Genomic DNA, 16,901 nt, shown 5'->3' with positions numbered 1-16,901 from the left:
TATAAAATGATTTTTTTACTTTCCCTAATTATTAGAATATTGGATTTAGCCTTATGTGGAAAAATATATACCATAGGTAAATAAAGATAATGTGAAATAATGTTATTCGTTTAATACAATTATATACACAATTAGAGCCAATATATAGCTATTTGAGTATAGGCTTAGCCACAGGCTTACCATTGTCATGTGTTTTTGGACATTATATAAGTAATCTGTGTTAACAAAATACAAATGACATTGACTTAAAAAATGTCAAAATACACTCAATATTTACAATAGACATGGATTTAAATTAGATAAATACAAAATACCACCTAAATATTTAACAGCTAATACTACAATAGACATGTTTCGATACAAATTCTTGCACTTACTCAAATCTAGTTTTAAAATAAACAGTAGAAAAGTTTCGTGTAAAGCTCGCAGTATTGCACCGGTAACTTTTGCTATTTTAACTACAGTAAAATGTGAAGATAATAAGCCAGAGTTCAAGGATTTTTTTAATGCAGAAAGCTTAGAACACGAGTTTTTAATAAAACAAGCGACAACTGTTAACGTAAATGCAGCGACGCAGCTACTGACTGTAACCTTAGTAGCAATTCAAGACACGAGTGAAAGGTTTGTTTCTAATTAATATCATGAGTAATTTAAAACTCAAGCTTTTCTTTAAGCATTTTTATTAAACAAATGTTGACACATTCAAGGTATGTTACTAATATTAATACTTTCTTTGGAGGTTAAGAGAAGTGTTGTCTAAAGAAATTTGTCTTGTTAGACAAGCCCTAGAATGGGGGGAAGATAGCACACCTGCGCAACACTGGGATCAGCTTATTGCAGTCAGAGGATCTTTATGTGACCTCAACCATAATCTTAGAACACTATTTAGTAAGTTACTCAACATAGAGTTTTAAGTCATAAGATTGTTTTCCCTTTAAACATTTCTACCCTATGTACAAATTACTTTTTCTTATATATTTCTTTTAAAATATTGTATTATACAAAAATCATAGAAGAAATATTATTTTAAATTGAATTACATTTTTAATTTTAAGGTTATATGGATTATGCAGAGAAATTAGCCACAGTTGCTGCTGAAATATCCTATTTGTCTGGTAATATAGCTGCTTCAGATGCAATATGTGAAAGAATTGACCATGCTAACAGGTAATGGTATACAAGTTGTACATTAAATACTATAATAAAAAATTACACATTGATAAATTTTTAAACTAAAAGAGTAGTTATAACTCTATAGTAATTCCATAGGTAGAAGTTAGTGACAATATTCTAGTACAAGAAAATATATTTATACAAGTTTACCTATTTACAGACAATTCACAATATAGTTAAATTTACAAAGTTATCTAAGTAAACTTACAAAGTAGTCATAAATTTTCCCTGGTGACCCTTAAAGTTATTTACCCTCTTTATTTTTACTTTTAAAGTAAACAAAGTGATAATTTAATTGATTGCTGATAACAAATAATCTTTAATCTTTGAATAATTTATCTGATCTAAACCTCAAACAAAAAATAAAAGAAAATGTTAATTACAAAAAAAGTTTATTAAAGCGTAATACATTTTCTTAAGAATCAGTAAATGTTGTTTATATATTTATATTTAACTAATAACATTCAGAACGCAATAACAGAACAATTTATACAACTTAAAATATTTTGAAGGTTGCAAGTCGAAAATCAGATAAATTCATTAATTACTCTTACAATGTAACTTTTATGCAGTGTTAAAATTATGTAAGAGAATGTACATTTACAAAATATAGTTTTTATTAAAATAAACACAACCTATCTTTATTCTGATTATAGACTTGCAATTAATAACAACAGAAATCATTTCATATCTCATAATATTAGATTAAGTAATTTACATGCTATATTCAATAAGTTAATTACATGCAGATAAATGTAATTGTTGTAGGTCTTGTAACAACCAGAAGAAGTTAACCCATGAGCTGCAACAAGAGAGTCTGGAGTTACAACAGCAAGCAATAATAAATGCACCAAATTTAGAAGATAAATTAAACCCAAAAGATACTTCTGAACTGAAATAAAAAATAGATAGATAGAAATTATGTAAATAGAATTAAATAATTTAAACCTCTGAATATGCATTTAATTGTTTTCAATATAAAGATTAGTGAAAATTTAATGATTGAACAAACAAGTTTTCACTGAAGTTCTGATCAACTAAGATAAATTATAAAAACCTTGGAAGAAAGGACTTGCTAAAACTAGCTTTAAAGGATTAAACAAACACCATCTTATCACAAAGAGTGTATTATTACATAATGTATCTCCTATTAAATATCTGTTCTAATAGAACCAGAAATTGTAACTTAAGTTATGCATGGTTGTGTGTATGAACTATTTAAACATCTTCATACATACCAAAGTTAGAATGTAGCATCTTTACTCAAATGGGTTTCAATATCGACTCTGCATATTGGACAATGCTTGTTGGTACCCAGCCATTGATCGACACACTCCATGTGGAATAAGTGCATACATGGCAAGCGCCTGCAACAAATGAAATCGGATTCTTACTAACACATAAATACAAAGAATTTTGAAGTGAAAACTTCTTTAGTGGCGTTGAGCACTTTTTCTGTAATGGGTATAAAATCTTAAACTCGCGTCAGGACACGTGACCTGATCGAAAAAGCGTAAGACGGATAGCATTCCAAAATATCAAACATGCTCAACGTTAATAATCAAGTTTTCACTTCTGCTGGCACTCCCGGAGTGCAACCCGTCTTTTTCTTTATATTTGGGCATATATATATTGCAAGTTGCACAGCAGGCTAGTCTCAATCGGTAATATCACCGCAAGTGATATGCCGCTTGTACACACTTTTTTTTTTGTATGGTGTTTCTCAATGTTAGCCGGAAGGGCTTGTACACACCTGCAGTGCGAGTCCACCTCGAACACGGACAGGCAGATGGTGCACTTCTCGTCCTGGTGGTGCGGCGCGGGGCGCGCGTACGCGTGCCGGTACGTGTTCCGCTCGATGACCGCGCGGGACGCGCCGCGCGACGCCCGCCGAGCCTCCGCTGCTTCCGCCACTTGTACTAGCGCGGCTGCCGCTAAGCCCGCGCCACCGCTCTGTACACATTTTTACTTTAATATAGAATATATTTTTAAGAACATGACGTTGTTCTAAAAAATAAAGATTCTTAGTTACAATTATCCTAAAAAAGTGTACTTAACATATAAAAATAAAACTGCAAGGATACATGGACAAAAAAAATTGTACAAAGAAACAAATATATGTACTAACATATTTGGCAAAACGTAGTATTAAATAAATGCAGTTGCTAAAAAATCATTATTTCTGCACTTTTCAGTCATTATTTATTGCATGTACTAGAATATAATTTGTAGACTTGGGAACAATCTTAATAATTTATTAGAGAAAGAATAACTCACCACAACTGAAGGTTGGATTGATATGTGCAGGTGCGGCGGATGCATTTGCAGGTAGTGATGCATGTGGTGGTGTAGATGTTGTCCATCACTGTAATAATTATTACTTAATTTCTTTAAAATATATACTAACTCAAATTCGCCTACAAACGACGTCAAAAGACGTCCGAGAGGCATGGTATATAACATTAATCCAAATTAACACCCTATTACGTGGCAGTATTGTTCAAAGTATGTTGTATACTCATTAGAAAACTCTGCCTAATAGCAGTTTAGGCAGAGTTTTGCTTCGGATAATGTTTTAACAAGATTGTGAGTCTAGTTGTTTGTGGTTTATCAATGAAGTTAATTAATGTTTCATTTAAGTATTCATATCGATTACATTTTTTATTTATTAAAGTGTACTTACATCACCAAAGGTGCGGGTTCCATATCGCGTTGCTCTAACTCGTCTGGAAACTAGAAAACATAACATATATTTTACATATTACAATCTTTAAACTAAACTAAAACGTCTAAACATTAAAAAAAATATTTATTCATAGCAAAAATTTAAGAATCCTAACTTCTATATTGTTATATTATAATACGTAATGATACTTACGCCTAACATAGGCGCAGGCCTAGGAACATAAGAAGGCGGCATCGAAGATATTAACTCCGGGTTTAGATTGCCCATCAAACTGCGGCGTTGCAACTCCTAAAAATATAATTGAATGATAAAAATGTATATAATATTTAACGATTCACAGTTTTATTTATACAACACATTATCATGATTCATGTTTATACTATTCATGTAGTAACAAAAAATAATTATGATCAACTCACAAGTGTATGCTGTTGGCGATGCCAGAGTCTCGCGTGGACCAAGTATGGCGGCGCAGTGGGCATCGCCTCGCAGCGACGGTCACTTACTGCAAGTAAAGTTTAAAAAGAAACATTATTTTCTCCTACTTTTTTTTTTACTTTTGGTACCTTCCTCTGCTAGAATAAATTTTAAAGTCGTAAAATTTGAGTTTTATACAAAAAAAAGAAAACCATCATGGCCACGATCTTTACAATATTTACGTTATTGTAAAACGAGAGTAGTTCTGAAACAGTTTTATGTGAGATCCATTTTATAATTTGTAACGATAAAACCTCCATTCTAAAACAAAAACAGGATCATAAAAATCGTATCATTAACTTAATTATCCACCAATACACAAAAATATAAACAGTCTAATAAACTGAATAACCATCCTCCTTTTTTAAAAGTCGGTTAAACAAGATAAAGGTGTATGTATACTCACGGTGCGCTAGCGGCGGCACCATGTGCTGCGTGTGCGCCGCGTGCGGGTGGTGCGCCGAGTGCGCGGGGTGCGCGTGCGCGTGCGCGTGGTGCGGCTGCGGCGCGCAGCAGCAACCGCGGCACGGCATCATGCAGCGCACCCTGTATATGTGTTACATTGTGTTATTACAAAGAAGCTTATATCTAATACACTGGAGATTGCACTATGACCATTAAATTGTAACAAGAAAATATGAGGTTGAATGACGCCTGTATGTTTTTTTATCCCTTTCATACCCACTTGCCAATTTAGGTGTAGATATAAGCTTCTTGGTTATTACTATAGTCATAGTGTAGGTGTTAGTTTAAGGAAAACATTAAATTAAAAAAACTTCATAAAATTATATCAATTTTATATTGAAGTTACTCTTGATAGTATTTGTTTTGTATTACAGCCAATGTACATCTGTGTTGATAACAACCGATAAATCATGGGCCTTCCAGATGAATGCATATTGAGGAACAATTCAAAATTTCTCTTGTAGTCATTACATGAGTACAAATACATATTTAAGGTATACACTACATAGATACTTGTGTGCAATAATAAAATGCTCTAGAAATTTATGCGTGGCCTTTTAGTTAAAAGAATGGAAAACTCCTACATTTTATGCGCAACAAAAATAATATAATAACATAAAAAATATTTTTATAATGAATAAAAATACTCACAACATTCTTTCAAGCGATATGTTTACATCATAATTCAAGTCAATATAAAACATTTTACTTTAGTAAAGTGGCTCTTTATTAAAAGTTAAATATTCATCACATCTTAATACTTCACAGAAATGGGAAAAATTATTCCAGTTTATTGGCTTGAAAAATCACAATATTCATGTGAATACTTTAATCTAAATGCTACATACCGTAGCAATCAATATTATCCTCGCTGAATTAGTTTAATGTGCGAGTGGTTGCCACATAAACCATGCATAATTAAACACCAACAACAATGTTATTATAGGCATATACTTCATACCTAATACACAGTAATGACAAATATAAGTATTCAAATGCAAATTCATTTAAAAATAGTGTTTTTTTTTCAGAATAATAAAAAATCTAAAAAAGAAGAACTGGATTTGATTTCTGCAATTTGCAAATTTTAGGTAGTAATCATAGAATTGCAATAATTATTGAATATAAAAAACAATTGTTGAACACTACATATTTCATATCAATCGCTTCCTATCCGCGGCTTCGCCCACGTAGCGAAACGAAAATTCTATGAGAATGATATGCTTCACCGTGATCTAGTAGCGGCAAGGATATAGTCAGTATAAATTATTCAGTATTAGCTTACCGCCCGCGGCTTCGCCCTCTTTGTCTAAAACCTAATAAATTAGGTATATATACTAGCCTTCCTCTTGAATCACTTTATCTATTAAAAAAAACCGCATCAAAATCCGTTGCGTAGTTTTAAAGATTTAAGCATACAAAGGGACATAGGGACAGAGAAAGCGACTTTATTTTATACTATGTAGTGATTCAAGGAGCCAGAGAGCGGTATAAATGTAAAACGACAAAATGTCTCAGTAGCATAACATACCTCGTCCTAACCAAGTGCGCGTGGCACGGCACGGGCGCGGTGTGGCAGAGCGGCGGGTCGCGGTGCGGCACCGACTCGAACAGCGGCCGCGGGGAGCGCACCGACCCCACCGTGGCCGTCGTGCTGCTGTCGTCCTGGCTCTCACTGCGGTTCGGCGAACTGGTTAAGTCTATTACTTCTCGCTGGAAAATAAGTTATGAATACACTTTTTGACGTGACAACGTCTTATAATTCGATATAGCCGGCTGCACGCACGAAAAAACATGACTCATGCGGCGTTACCTCGCTCTGAGGCGTTCCATGTAAGACTTGAAGTGCAAGCGAGAGCGCGGAAAGAGCGACAAAGAGCACAATCGGACGTTGTCACGTTCAACTATCGTCAGTAAAACGACTTTACAGACAACCAATTTTTTAGTGAATAGTTTGGTTACTTATTGGTTGGTGAAAATCTTGTGGCTTCACATCTCCAACATGTTATATGTTAATATTTTAAATAGTACACTCACTTCCATGAAGTGAAAGCTAACTTCTTTTCATTTCTATGAACTGAAAACAAACTTCTTGACTTAACTGATTGAATTACGTTTTCAATCCCAAGGACTGATTACTTTTTTTGTACAGGGGAATGAGGCGAAAGAAATTAGAACAAAATGATTGTAAGTATAACATTGAATATTGAATTTGAGTTCATTCTTACAATAAATTATTAAAATGCATGGTTGAGACAAAAATTGTGTTGGTGTTATTTTTATATAAAAACTTAGTAAACATGTTATGAAGTAAAATATGATTTATGTTGCTATTTGAAATGAGCAAAATGGTTTTTTTTTCTGTTATCACAATAATAATAATTGTAACTCATATTTATCTTGCAACATATTCAATAACTGTAACAAAACACTTACATCTCTTTGTTCTTCCCCCAATACTTGAACATCATCATCTGAACTGGAGTCTGAGACCCAATCAAGTTGCAAGTCAGGTGCGGATAGCACTCCACTAGCATTACCTCCAGGGGCATTTCGTCCCCCAGGAGTTTCTTGACGCTCCTGCAGTATTGAAAAATTATTTTAAAATGATAATTCTAATTTATGGTATCACAGAAATTCTAATTTAAGGTGGAAGAAAACTAAATTGTGTCATCATAATTTATCAATGACTAGCTGTGCCCGGCAGTTTTACCCGCAGTGCTCCGCTCCTGTTGGTCTTAGCCTGGTGATATAAAGCCTATAGCCTTCCTCGATAAATGGGCTATCTTACACTGAAAGAATTTTTCAAATCGGACCAGTAGTTATTGAGTTTAGTGCATTCAAAAATAAAATTCAGCAGTATTATTATATTAGTATAGATCTTCTTATATATAAAAATGAATCGCAAAATGTGTTGGTAAGCGCATAACTCGAGAACGGCTGAACCGATTTCTATAATTCTTTTTTTATTATATTCCTTGAAGTACGAGGATGGTTTTTATGTAGAGAAAACGTAAATATGTACCACGGGCGAAGCCGGGGCGGACCGCTAGTAATATAATAAAAAAGAATACCTGGTTCTGGGTAGCTGTAGAGCTCACAGTCTGTGCCACACTTCTTCCAGAACTAGTGCCTGGTTGAGGTGACTGTTCCTTCACTCTCCTGTCTCCTCCACCATCAACACAACACTGATTCTCATGTGCTTCTGTTTTCACAGTCACATTACTTTCATTCACTCTCTCACTGTCCCTATTTGGTTCTACTTTTACGATGGGATGTTCAACATTTTCTCTTTTAATATTAGCTACATTTGAAGATGAACCAGCACCCATATGTTGAACAGATGAAGCTTCCACTTTAATATTCACTACTGGCTGGAGCCCAGGCTCTTCTTTAACAGTTGATGAGCCAGGTACAGAGTTGTTGTGAGTAAACTGAAAATTTCTATGGTGATGATGGTGATGATGGTGGTGATGATGGTGAGATCCATTGTGAAAATTGAAATAATTAGGATTTGACCCACTTAATGTTCTTGTAGGTTGAGAATTTGTATACTTGTGACTACATGTACAATTATGGTTAGTGCTAGATGCTACAGGGTTCTCCTGTTTTATTTGTGTGTAAACATTGTGACAGTTGTGTTGAGATCCTGTTGCTTGTTGCTGGTTAGGCCTTCTTCTTGAAGTATTTTCTGGCTGTCGGCCAGTTTCTGTACTTGTTGCTACAGTCTCAGAACTCTCAACTGGCTCTGTTTTGATATCAACACGTGAACTAGTAGCCCGACTACAGCCAGCAGTTTGCAATGCATCATCGGTACCTTGCTTTGGACCCAAACCACTTTCACACTGTTTCTTCCTTGGTACAGACATTGTTTCTTCTTCCTCAGAACTCACTTCAATTAAATTAGAATTCACTTCATTTTCTTTTGATTGTCTTCTCCTAGGTGAAATATTTAACTTTCTGCTAGGTCTTTCCAAGTGATTATAATGAGATTGTTCTTGTCTATTTTCAAGAATATTGTTAAACATGTTGCTCATTGCTGGTGGCAAAGGCTCATAGCGCACACGGGGTATGCTGGGATCTGACACTGGTGGTGCATTTGATGCAACTGTATAATTTAAAGGTAATATTGTGCTGTTTGTGTAAGGTGCGACTACATAGTCTCCTGTTGGTGGTACACCAGGATAACGCACATAAGGGTAATAATATCCATTTTCATGTATTATTGGTTTAGGCATATATCTCATAGTTTGTGTGTGATTGTCGCTATCAGGATTCTCTCCTGCATAATCAAAAGTGCTAGAACTATCTGGGAGTGGATGGTATTCTTGTGGCACAGGTGTTCTAGATGACACTGGGTAGGACAGTGCAGCATTTACTTCATAAGGCTGGCTCACGGATTTAGAATTTGCACAGCTTGTTGATATCAATTTGCGTTTATTGATATTAGTCGTGTTTTGTTCCGTTACACCGTCAGATGATGCAGGTAATACTTCTACATCATCATCACTTTCAGCAAACAAAGTCTCACATTCCATTTCTTCTGAAATAATTAAAATGTTAAATTAAAATATGTTTGCAATTTAGTTTGACATAAGTGTACATCATTCAAATTACCATTTCGATGTGTACTATCCGATGATTCTGATGTATTTACAGTATCCAGAATGGCTGCCAGCGAAGAAGGGCCAGGAATATCCCATGCAGAGATTGGTTCACCTTCGTTTCTTTTTTCACTCATGTTTCCACAAATTTTAGGTCGAATACTGTTCAAAATTATTTAATAATAAACTAATTGTTTGTCAATAACACATTTTTATATTACTCACGTATATTCTACATTTCTGTTACTATATCTAAAAGGTTATTGTTTAAGACCAATATTTTGTTATAAACATTTGTATTTACTTCAAAGGCAAATAATGAAGGAAAATAAATATAGTGCGACATCACGACAAAATAAATTTTATCTTTTTGTCAGGAATAGTTACAGACTACAGATAAATAAAATAATAATTTCTGTATTTTTAATCTGTTTGTATATGTTACCGGAAATGTATGAAATCAAGGAATTGTATACAAATCCTAGGAAATGTGTACAATTCCGATACCATAAAAGAAATGTATAAAATATTGTTTAATAAACTATTTAATGCATAGATATCCTAGGAAATGTATAATCTTCCTCGCCCCTCGGAATTGTATATAATTCCAATATCGTATTATGAAATCTATAAAGTAAATGATATCTGTAATAAAACACGTTGTTATTTTTTTATTATGACACTTCTTGAGAAAATCGGGTCAATCAATCAAATCAAAATTCAAATTTTCATTGTAAGTAATCAGTCCCCTCATCCCGCTATCCCCGTGTACATGTCGTATTACAAACGGCCGGCATTTTGTAATATGCCGACATTCGTAATTTTCCAAAATTCTACAAAAAGACGGTCGCGAGTCGACGGGGTCCGCCTAAAGCAAAGAGGGCGCAAAGTAAGGACTTAGAAAATTTTTGATCAAAAGTGAAAAATTTTTTTTTTTTTGCGCGTCGACGGAGCCCCGCTTTGCGGGGCTCCTATTTCTGTGTAGTTTTTTTTTAACAAACCTAACCTAACCTAACCTAATGAAAATCATCAATCTTTGAGGGCGAATATCTCGGCCATTTTTGATTTTAGAGAAAAGTTGTTCCTATAAAACATGCTTTATTAACGTAATCTTTACGATAAAACAATAATAAATAGATGTTATAATGACACCAACTCCATCAAAAATTTTCTAAGTCCTGCGCCCCCTTTGCTTTAGTCCAACCCGTTCGCATAACACAAATGAAGGCTCAACTACCCCGGAACGCAGGGCGCAGTCCGGATAGCACACACAATTCCTTCGATGAACTACATTCCCGTTACAATAATCCACGCAACAAATTTTTACTTCACACAATGCACGAAAAAACACAAACGCCAGTATGCCGTTACAAAAGTAGGTACGTAAACTTAAAAACACATTTAAAAAGTATGGGCTAGAATTCTATCTCGCTTCTGATGTAAGAAATAAAACGCGAGGCCAGGTTAAATATTAGTTTGAATTTAATAAGAATGTACTTACTGCGATTCTACACAGCTACCTTCGCGTCCGCGTTAAAATGTAGAACATGTAGAAGCCCTTCTGGCTAACATTGAGAAACACCACAAAAAAAAACAGCTGCCTAATTGATGTAGGTAGTTGATAAAAAAACGCAACAAGTCAACGACTATTAACTAAGTGAGGGTAGTTGGGTCCCGTCAAACGTCGTAAAACAACGTCCGAGCCCGTCGCGTAGGCACGATTCGTAAATCGTACGAATGCGCTCCGATTCAAAGTGGCATTTTATAGTATTCGACAGGGCATGTTTTGACAGGAAATAGTGACAACTATTCATCCCTTGATTCATCCACAAAATTATTATTTAAATCCGTAGAACTTTTTTATTGTGTTAGGTCAGCTTTATTTTATATGAAGAGGAAAGTAGCTAATACTTAATCTATCTGTGCTCTAGACCTCTAATCAACATGACGGTGGAGAGGGCGAGGGAAATATAGACCACATATTTTTTATCTTGCTCTCTATACGACCATTCTTCCTTTTATAATTCCTTAATATCCTCAAAATAATGTTCCTCTTCCTACTCGTATGTCCTATGACTCCTATCTATTTATGTACCCTAAAAATATCTGAGTAATATATCTAATTTTATATGTAGCAATAATATCAAATTGTAATGTTCATTAATTTCCATTTATTCTATTAAATTTAGTTAAATATGTATTAATATAATGTAAGTATTAATTTTATTCCTAAACTCTTTTGATCACCTTGCTATCGTCCTACCCTATTTTCCCGTGTATGGTTTCCCTACCCAATGAACAGTCCCTACCAGTCCCTACCACTCCGCGTCCGCTGTTATAAACAGACGTTCGAACTGGTGCGACCGGACCACCGTACTCGTGCGGTGCGATCGACTCGCCACACGACCGCACCGCACCTAGGGTTGCCAGTATTTAAGATGCCAGGATTTAAGGGTTAACAGCATCAAAAATACGAGTTTTAGTTATTTTTTACGGGAGATAATTAAAACAGCAATGTTAAATAGAGAAAATTTATTTTTGGCATTTATATTTGCTGTTGGAAGAAACAGCTTTTAATAGCTCTTCATTTTCTAAAGCGAATGTATAAAAATCTTTGCACGATAATTTAAAATTACATTTAATTAATTTGCAGCTTCGCCTTTACAGTTTCAATATTCAATCGGTTTCGGCTATCCGTCCAGGCATTGCCGCACAAAGAAAATATTCTTTGTTTAAAAATTATGATTAAATTTACGATTTTTAAAAAAACATTTAAAATATTGGAATTTTCGCGGCCGACTGAGCTAAATAAATTCGTATAAAAAAATAGATACACTAGTGACTAGATAATTTATTACGTTGCTAATATATGAAGTGATTAAAGGCGCAAATTATCCCTTTTTGAAATTTTCGATATTGTCGATAGAGGCGAAAGTATTGTAATTTTTACTGATTTTCGTTTTTATTTTTTTATATTATATGCAGGCGTTAGTAGAAGCTCTGTTTAGTACCAAAAGAAACCTTGAACTGAGTTCTACATGTGACAAAAATACCACATTCTAGCCACGAAGTTATTACGAGATATAGATTTTCAAAGAATGTCAGGGTTGTCCCTAGTAAACAAAATTATATATATCATCTATCTATTACCAAGTTTTTGTTTATGTTTTAGTCGTTAGTTATAGTCGATATTTCAATATATTATTATATGTAGGTACATAATCTTTATATGTAATAAATTAACTGAACAAAAAAAATATCTTAGATTTATAAGACAATTCAATAATATCAAATTAATACAAATTAATCTCCTTTTTTTGTGAATATTTCGAGCATTGATCATAGTAATCTCATTAAAAGTCAAACCGAATTCCTTGAAAATCTATTTCTCGTAATAAATTCGTGGTTAGAATGTTGTATTTTTTTCACATGTAGACCTCAGTTCAAGGCTTCTTTTGGTACAAGTACAAGTACAAGTTACAACCATTGAAAAGAAGAATACGAAGAGAAAAGAATGGGCAAAATTATATTTAAAAGACAGGGATTCATTCAGACATATGCAGTCATATCATAAATCTTTGTAGAGTTCTAAAATTTATATTATTAATCTTTTTTCAGTATTAGCCACGTCATCCGACGCCATCGCCATTGATAACGATCGACCGACGTCCGTTTTGTTTGGCGGTAGAACTGTGACTAAAGCTGTAATAAGTATATAGTCTATGACTAATGCGCTGTCCGGTGCGATCGCCCGTCCACACGCGCGAATTTGGTACGGTCCGCACCAAGTTCGGATGAAAAAACCATCGAACCAACCGTACCGTCAATAATAATAATTATGTCCGGCGGACCACTGTACACACGATCGAATATGGTCCGGAGCGCACCAAGGTCACGGTGCGGTCCGTACCAAATTCGAACGTCTGTTTATAACTGTACTAGTGTTCTGTGGACTGTGGTCCCTACCACAGATTAAGTATTAGTTACCTACTACGTCCCTACCTTTTACTTGACACTGACAATTGGTTATCTTCTTGCCATAACAGAAAAAAAAACATGACGGCGCTCTATGAATTCGAATTTGGAATTTGGATTGACGTTTGACATTTTTGATCTACAGAAATTTACAGAATAATGTAGTTATGAGCCAATTACCAATATGTACCAATTGCAAATTACAATGATAAATCCTGATAAAGTTATCTAAAGTTATTTGAAGTTCGTTACTAGTTTCTTCATTAGTCTGTTTTAGTAGTGAGTGGAAGAGAGATGTGAAACATCTATTAAAAATCTAAAGTAATAATAAAAACGACTTTACCAAACCAATTCTCCAATCTAAGAAACTTAATTGGTTTTAACTGTGAAGGCCAATTTTTACTATTAGGTACAATGTTCTCATATTTGCCTTTATTTTTAAAAGGTGAAGTTGTGAAAGGTTTCGGGAGAGGATCAAAAGATTTAGGGTGCCCTACAGGTATACATTTTTTTAAACTTTTCTCTGATATTATGATGTGATTTTTAGCCATAAATTTATAATTAGGATAACGTCATGACAATATAAATAATAAAAATTGTTTTAGCTAATTATGCCCGTGAAGTGACACAATCTTTACCTGATAATTTAAAACCTGGTGTGTACTATGGATGGGCCCAGGTAGACCATCAGGATGTCCACAAAATGGTAGTCAATATTGGCTGGTGTCCATTTTACCAGAACAAAGAAATGTCAGTTGTAAGTAGAAAGCATAATTTTACATGTTAGTAGTAACATTATTAATAATTTTTAATAAAGGACTATAAAATCATAAATTTACGAAAAGTTATCAAAACCCAATTAATTTAATTTAAAAAAAGATAGGTAATGTAGGTATGTATTCACAATTATGGTCAATTGTCATAATTCATATTGAAATTATCTCTAAATAAAATGATAGTGCATAATATATTTGTACAGTTCATAATCCATTTATCAAGATTATTATAACTAACTGAATGACTACTATAAACATGAACCAATTATAATAATAATATCATCATTTGATGTAAGTATTTGTAAATATTAATAATAAATAAACTCACATTGTCTTATTTATACAAAAGTAAACTTATAAGTGCTTACTCACCTATTAATATGATTATTTAGAATTCATAATTATGCATGAGATTTTATTAGTGAGAATAATTTCTATGTGAAATATATATATATAAATATATATTATATTCCCGCATGTAGAACAAGGTTACTATTACTATATTACTATTATTGATATTACTATAAATTATAATAATAATTCAAACTTTGAAAATCAATTATTAAATAATACATATATAATAAAATGAATTTCTATGATAATAAAAAGAAATATCAAGGGCTATGATTTTTATATAAATTCATTCAAATACTTAAAAAACAAAATTTACATAAGTATATTGTTGTCTTATTATTTATATGCTACTTCAGCAATATAATGGTACTGGTTTAGATAAAATGGTTCAGACTATTTGCATTTGTTATCTATGTAGTGTCTCATATCAAAATGAGTGTCTACATAAATAAGCTAAGATTAGTTATTTGTTCAACAATGTGTCCAATAATAATAACTTTACTTTCAGGAAACACATATAATACATCAATTTGAAAATGATTTCTATGGATCCTTGTTAAAAATTTGTATAGCAGGATATTTGAGACCTGAAATGAATTTCAAGTCACTAGATGAATTAATAACGGCCATCAAACAAGACATAGACAATGCTAGTAATAAATTGGATTTACCGGACTCCATTTTGTTGAAAGCCCATAATTTTTTCACATGTGATTAATTTATTAGGTATATGATATCCACAAAGACAATTAAATGCGAATTATTACTTGTAAGTAAATAAATATTGTTAAAAATTAGATAAAATGTTATTGATATTGTATATTACCTAATAAAAAGTTAAATGGTGCAATATTGCAATGAATTCCATATTGTTATTATTATTTTTATAAAACTAATATTATATTGTTGAATAAAGAGTTAATATTGTTATAAAAATTATTAAAAAAAAACCTCTAATTTAATCATTTTCTTCTATATGCCTTTTAGCTCCTTTAAATGCAAATGGAACATTCCTAAACACAAACATACAGGGTTATGAGTCATTCTTCATTGCTATAGACTATAATGCTAATAATAGTTTAGAGAATTCCACTTAAATTTCATTTATCTCAATTTTCTTTGTATGTTAATATTTATTTTCCATAGGTTATTTGTATTTACCATATAAAATATAATAAGTATCTCCCTGTAGGTAGTAATCAACAATGGACGCTTACATTAAGTTTGTCAGTTCAAGATTAAACCCACACACTCTTGGTGTTTGTTACGCCTAAACACTTGGTGGGTAATATGTTCAGGTAAATGTTATATAGTGAAGTCCTATGTCCCCTAGTGGGGTAAGGGGCAGATGCATTATACATCTGTTTCACTAATCGATTTTCTTTAAGGACAAGTAGGTTTACCTTTTTTGTCCTACCAAACTGAGACATATTTTTTTTGTTCGTCTCCACCGGGAATTTAACCCAGGACCCCTCGATGCTACGCTCACGCGTCAACCACTGTAGCAAGGAGGCGGTAAATTTTACATTATAGATTAGTAATTTTTCAATTAATTTTTTTTCCTACCGATATATTTTAATTAATCACCACGGTAGAATCTACCCGCGTTCTCGCCCCAATGAACTCTTGTGTTGAGTGTTCCAATGGCCAACTGGCGTCTGGCAACCACATTAGCCTCAATGAATAAAAATAAATAAAAAAATGAATGGATATGTAAAATAAAATAATAATTATGAAAAAAAAGAGATCAATATAAAATTAATAAGAATGATGAATATTTGCTCTAAAAATAATATAGGTAGGTACCTACCATATTATGCGTAATGTAGGTACTAGGTACCATGGATATAAAATCAATTCGATATATTAATCCACAAGAACAGCTATAAAATAATAATTATTGTACCCAATTATTGTACCCAAAGGTGAATGATAATTGTAAGCATAAGTATTTACGTAGTTATTACTTATTAGTAATAAATTATTTACTTACAGTACTTAGGTATCCAAAGTTCAAAATCTCACTCCATGCATATGAATGCGTGCTGAGTGAATCGAGAAAATGAGAGTAGCAACGTAGGGCAATTTATTAAGAGCAAACGTACAGAAAAGATAACAGAAGAATTTTTTTTAGTTTTATTATCTAATTAAGTATTAGTAACTATGTATATGTAATAAAATTCGATTTGTTGGATTCTTGCATTCAGCAAGACATTCAAAATCTTTCTCTGAATTCAAAAAACTACGCCACTCGATCCATTTCCCGCGCTAGAATCTTAGCTTCCCATTGGTCACGCTCCAGACCAATAAGCGCTCTTAGCGGGAAACATAGTAAAGGTGCATTTACACATTCGCGTTAATAACGAATTCGCATAATTAACAGTGCACTCG

The 16,901-nt window shown here is 33.2% G+C and overlaps 3 protein-coding genes across 5 annotated transcripts; 2 read left to right on the top strand and 1 right to left on the bottom strand.

Annotated features, from left to right (window-relative positions):
- The first annotated feature begins 277 nt into the window (after positions 1 to 277).
- Positions 278 to 2,120, top strand: LOC149899638 (uncharacterized). Its single transcript, XM_090113644.1, has 4 exons — positions 278 to 621; positions 740 to 888; positions 1,056 to 1,167; positions 1,942 to 2,120. Exons 1-4 carry the CDS (start codon positions 350 to 352, stop codon positions 2,072 to 2,074), a joined length of 666 nt encoding a protein of 221 aa, XP_089969770.1. The 5' UTR covers positions 278 to 349; the 3' UTR covers positions 2,075 to 2,120.
- Positions 1,161 to 9,776, bottom strand: LOC149899637 (uncharacterized). 3 transcript variants are annotated; one of them, XM_090113641.1, is made up of 12 exons: positions 9,419 to 9,776; positions 7,876 to 9,344; positions 7,238 to 7,381; positions 6,333 to 6,514; positions 4,743 to 4,882; positions 4,279 to 4,364; positions 4,052 to 4,147; positions 3,857 to 3,906; positions 3,451 to 3,538; positions 2,927 to 3,126; positions 2,412 to 2,540; positions 1,161 to 1,975 (listed from the first exon to the last, which is right to left on the bottom strand). In XM_090113641.1, exons 1-11 carry the CDS (start codon positions 9,540 to 9,542, stop codon positions 2,417 to 2,419), a joined length of 2,703 nt encoding a protein of 900 aa, XP_089969767.1. In that variant the 5' UTR covers positions 9,543 to 9,776; the 3' UTR covers positions 1,161 to 1,975; positions 2,412 to 2,416. The 3 variants fall into 3 exon arrangements, with proteins under 3 accessions (XP_089969767.1, XP_089969769.1, XP_089969768.1); XM_090113643.1 differs by having other exon boundaries at positions 7,876 to 9,341; XM_090113642.1 differs by having other exon boundaries at positions 1,929 to 2,065.
- A 3,732-nt stretch (positions 9,777 to 13,508) lies between these two features.
- On the top strand, positions 13,509 to 15,368 carry Rfk (Riboflavin kinase). Its single transcript, XM_090113796.1, has 3 exons — positions 13,509 to 13,879; positions 13,986 to 14,137; positions 15,019 to 15,368. The coding sequence occupies exons 1-3, from the start codon at positions 13,795 to 13,797 to the stop codon at positions 15,226 to 15,228; spliced, it is 447 nt and encodes a 148-aa protein (XP_089969922.1). The 5' UTR covers positions 13,509 to 13,794; the 3' UTR covers positions 15,229 to 15,368.
- Positions 15,369 to 16,901: the final 1,533 nt, after the last annotated feature.

This window comes from Colias eurytheme, chromosome 20 (genome assembly GCF_061535395.1).
Source record: "Colias eurytheme isolate Ceu_HAF_F1 chromosome 20, ilColEury1 Martin Lab GWU primary, whole genome shotgun sequence".
NCBI classification, from domain to species: domain Eukaryota; kingdom Metazoa; phylum Arthropoda; class Insecta; order Lepidoptera; family Pieridae; genus Colias; species Colias eurytheme.
Note: the sequence above shows the minus strand (reverse complement) of the source record. Positions and strands in the feature narration are given on the sequence as shown.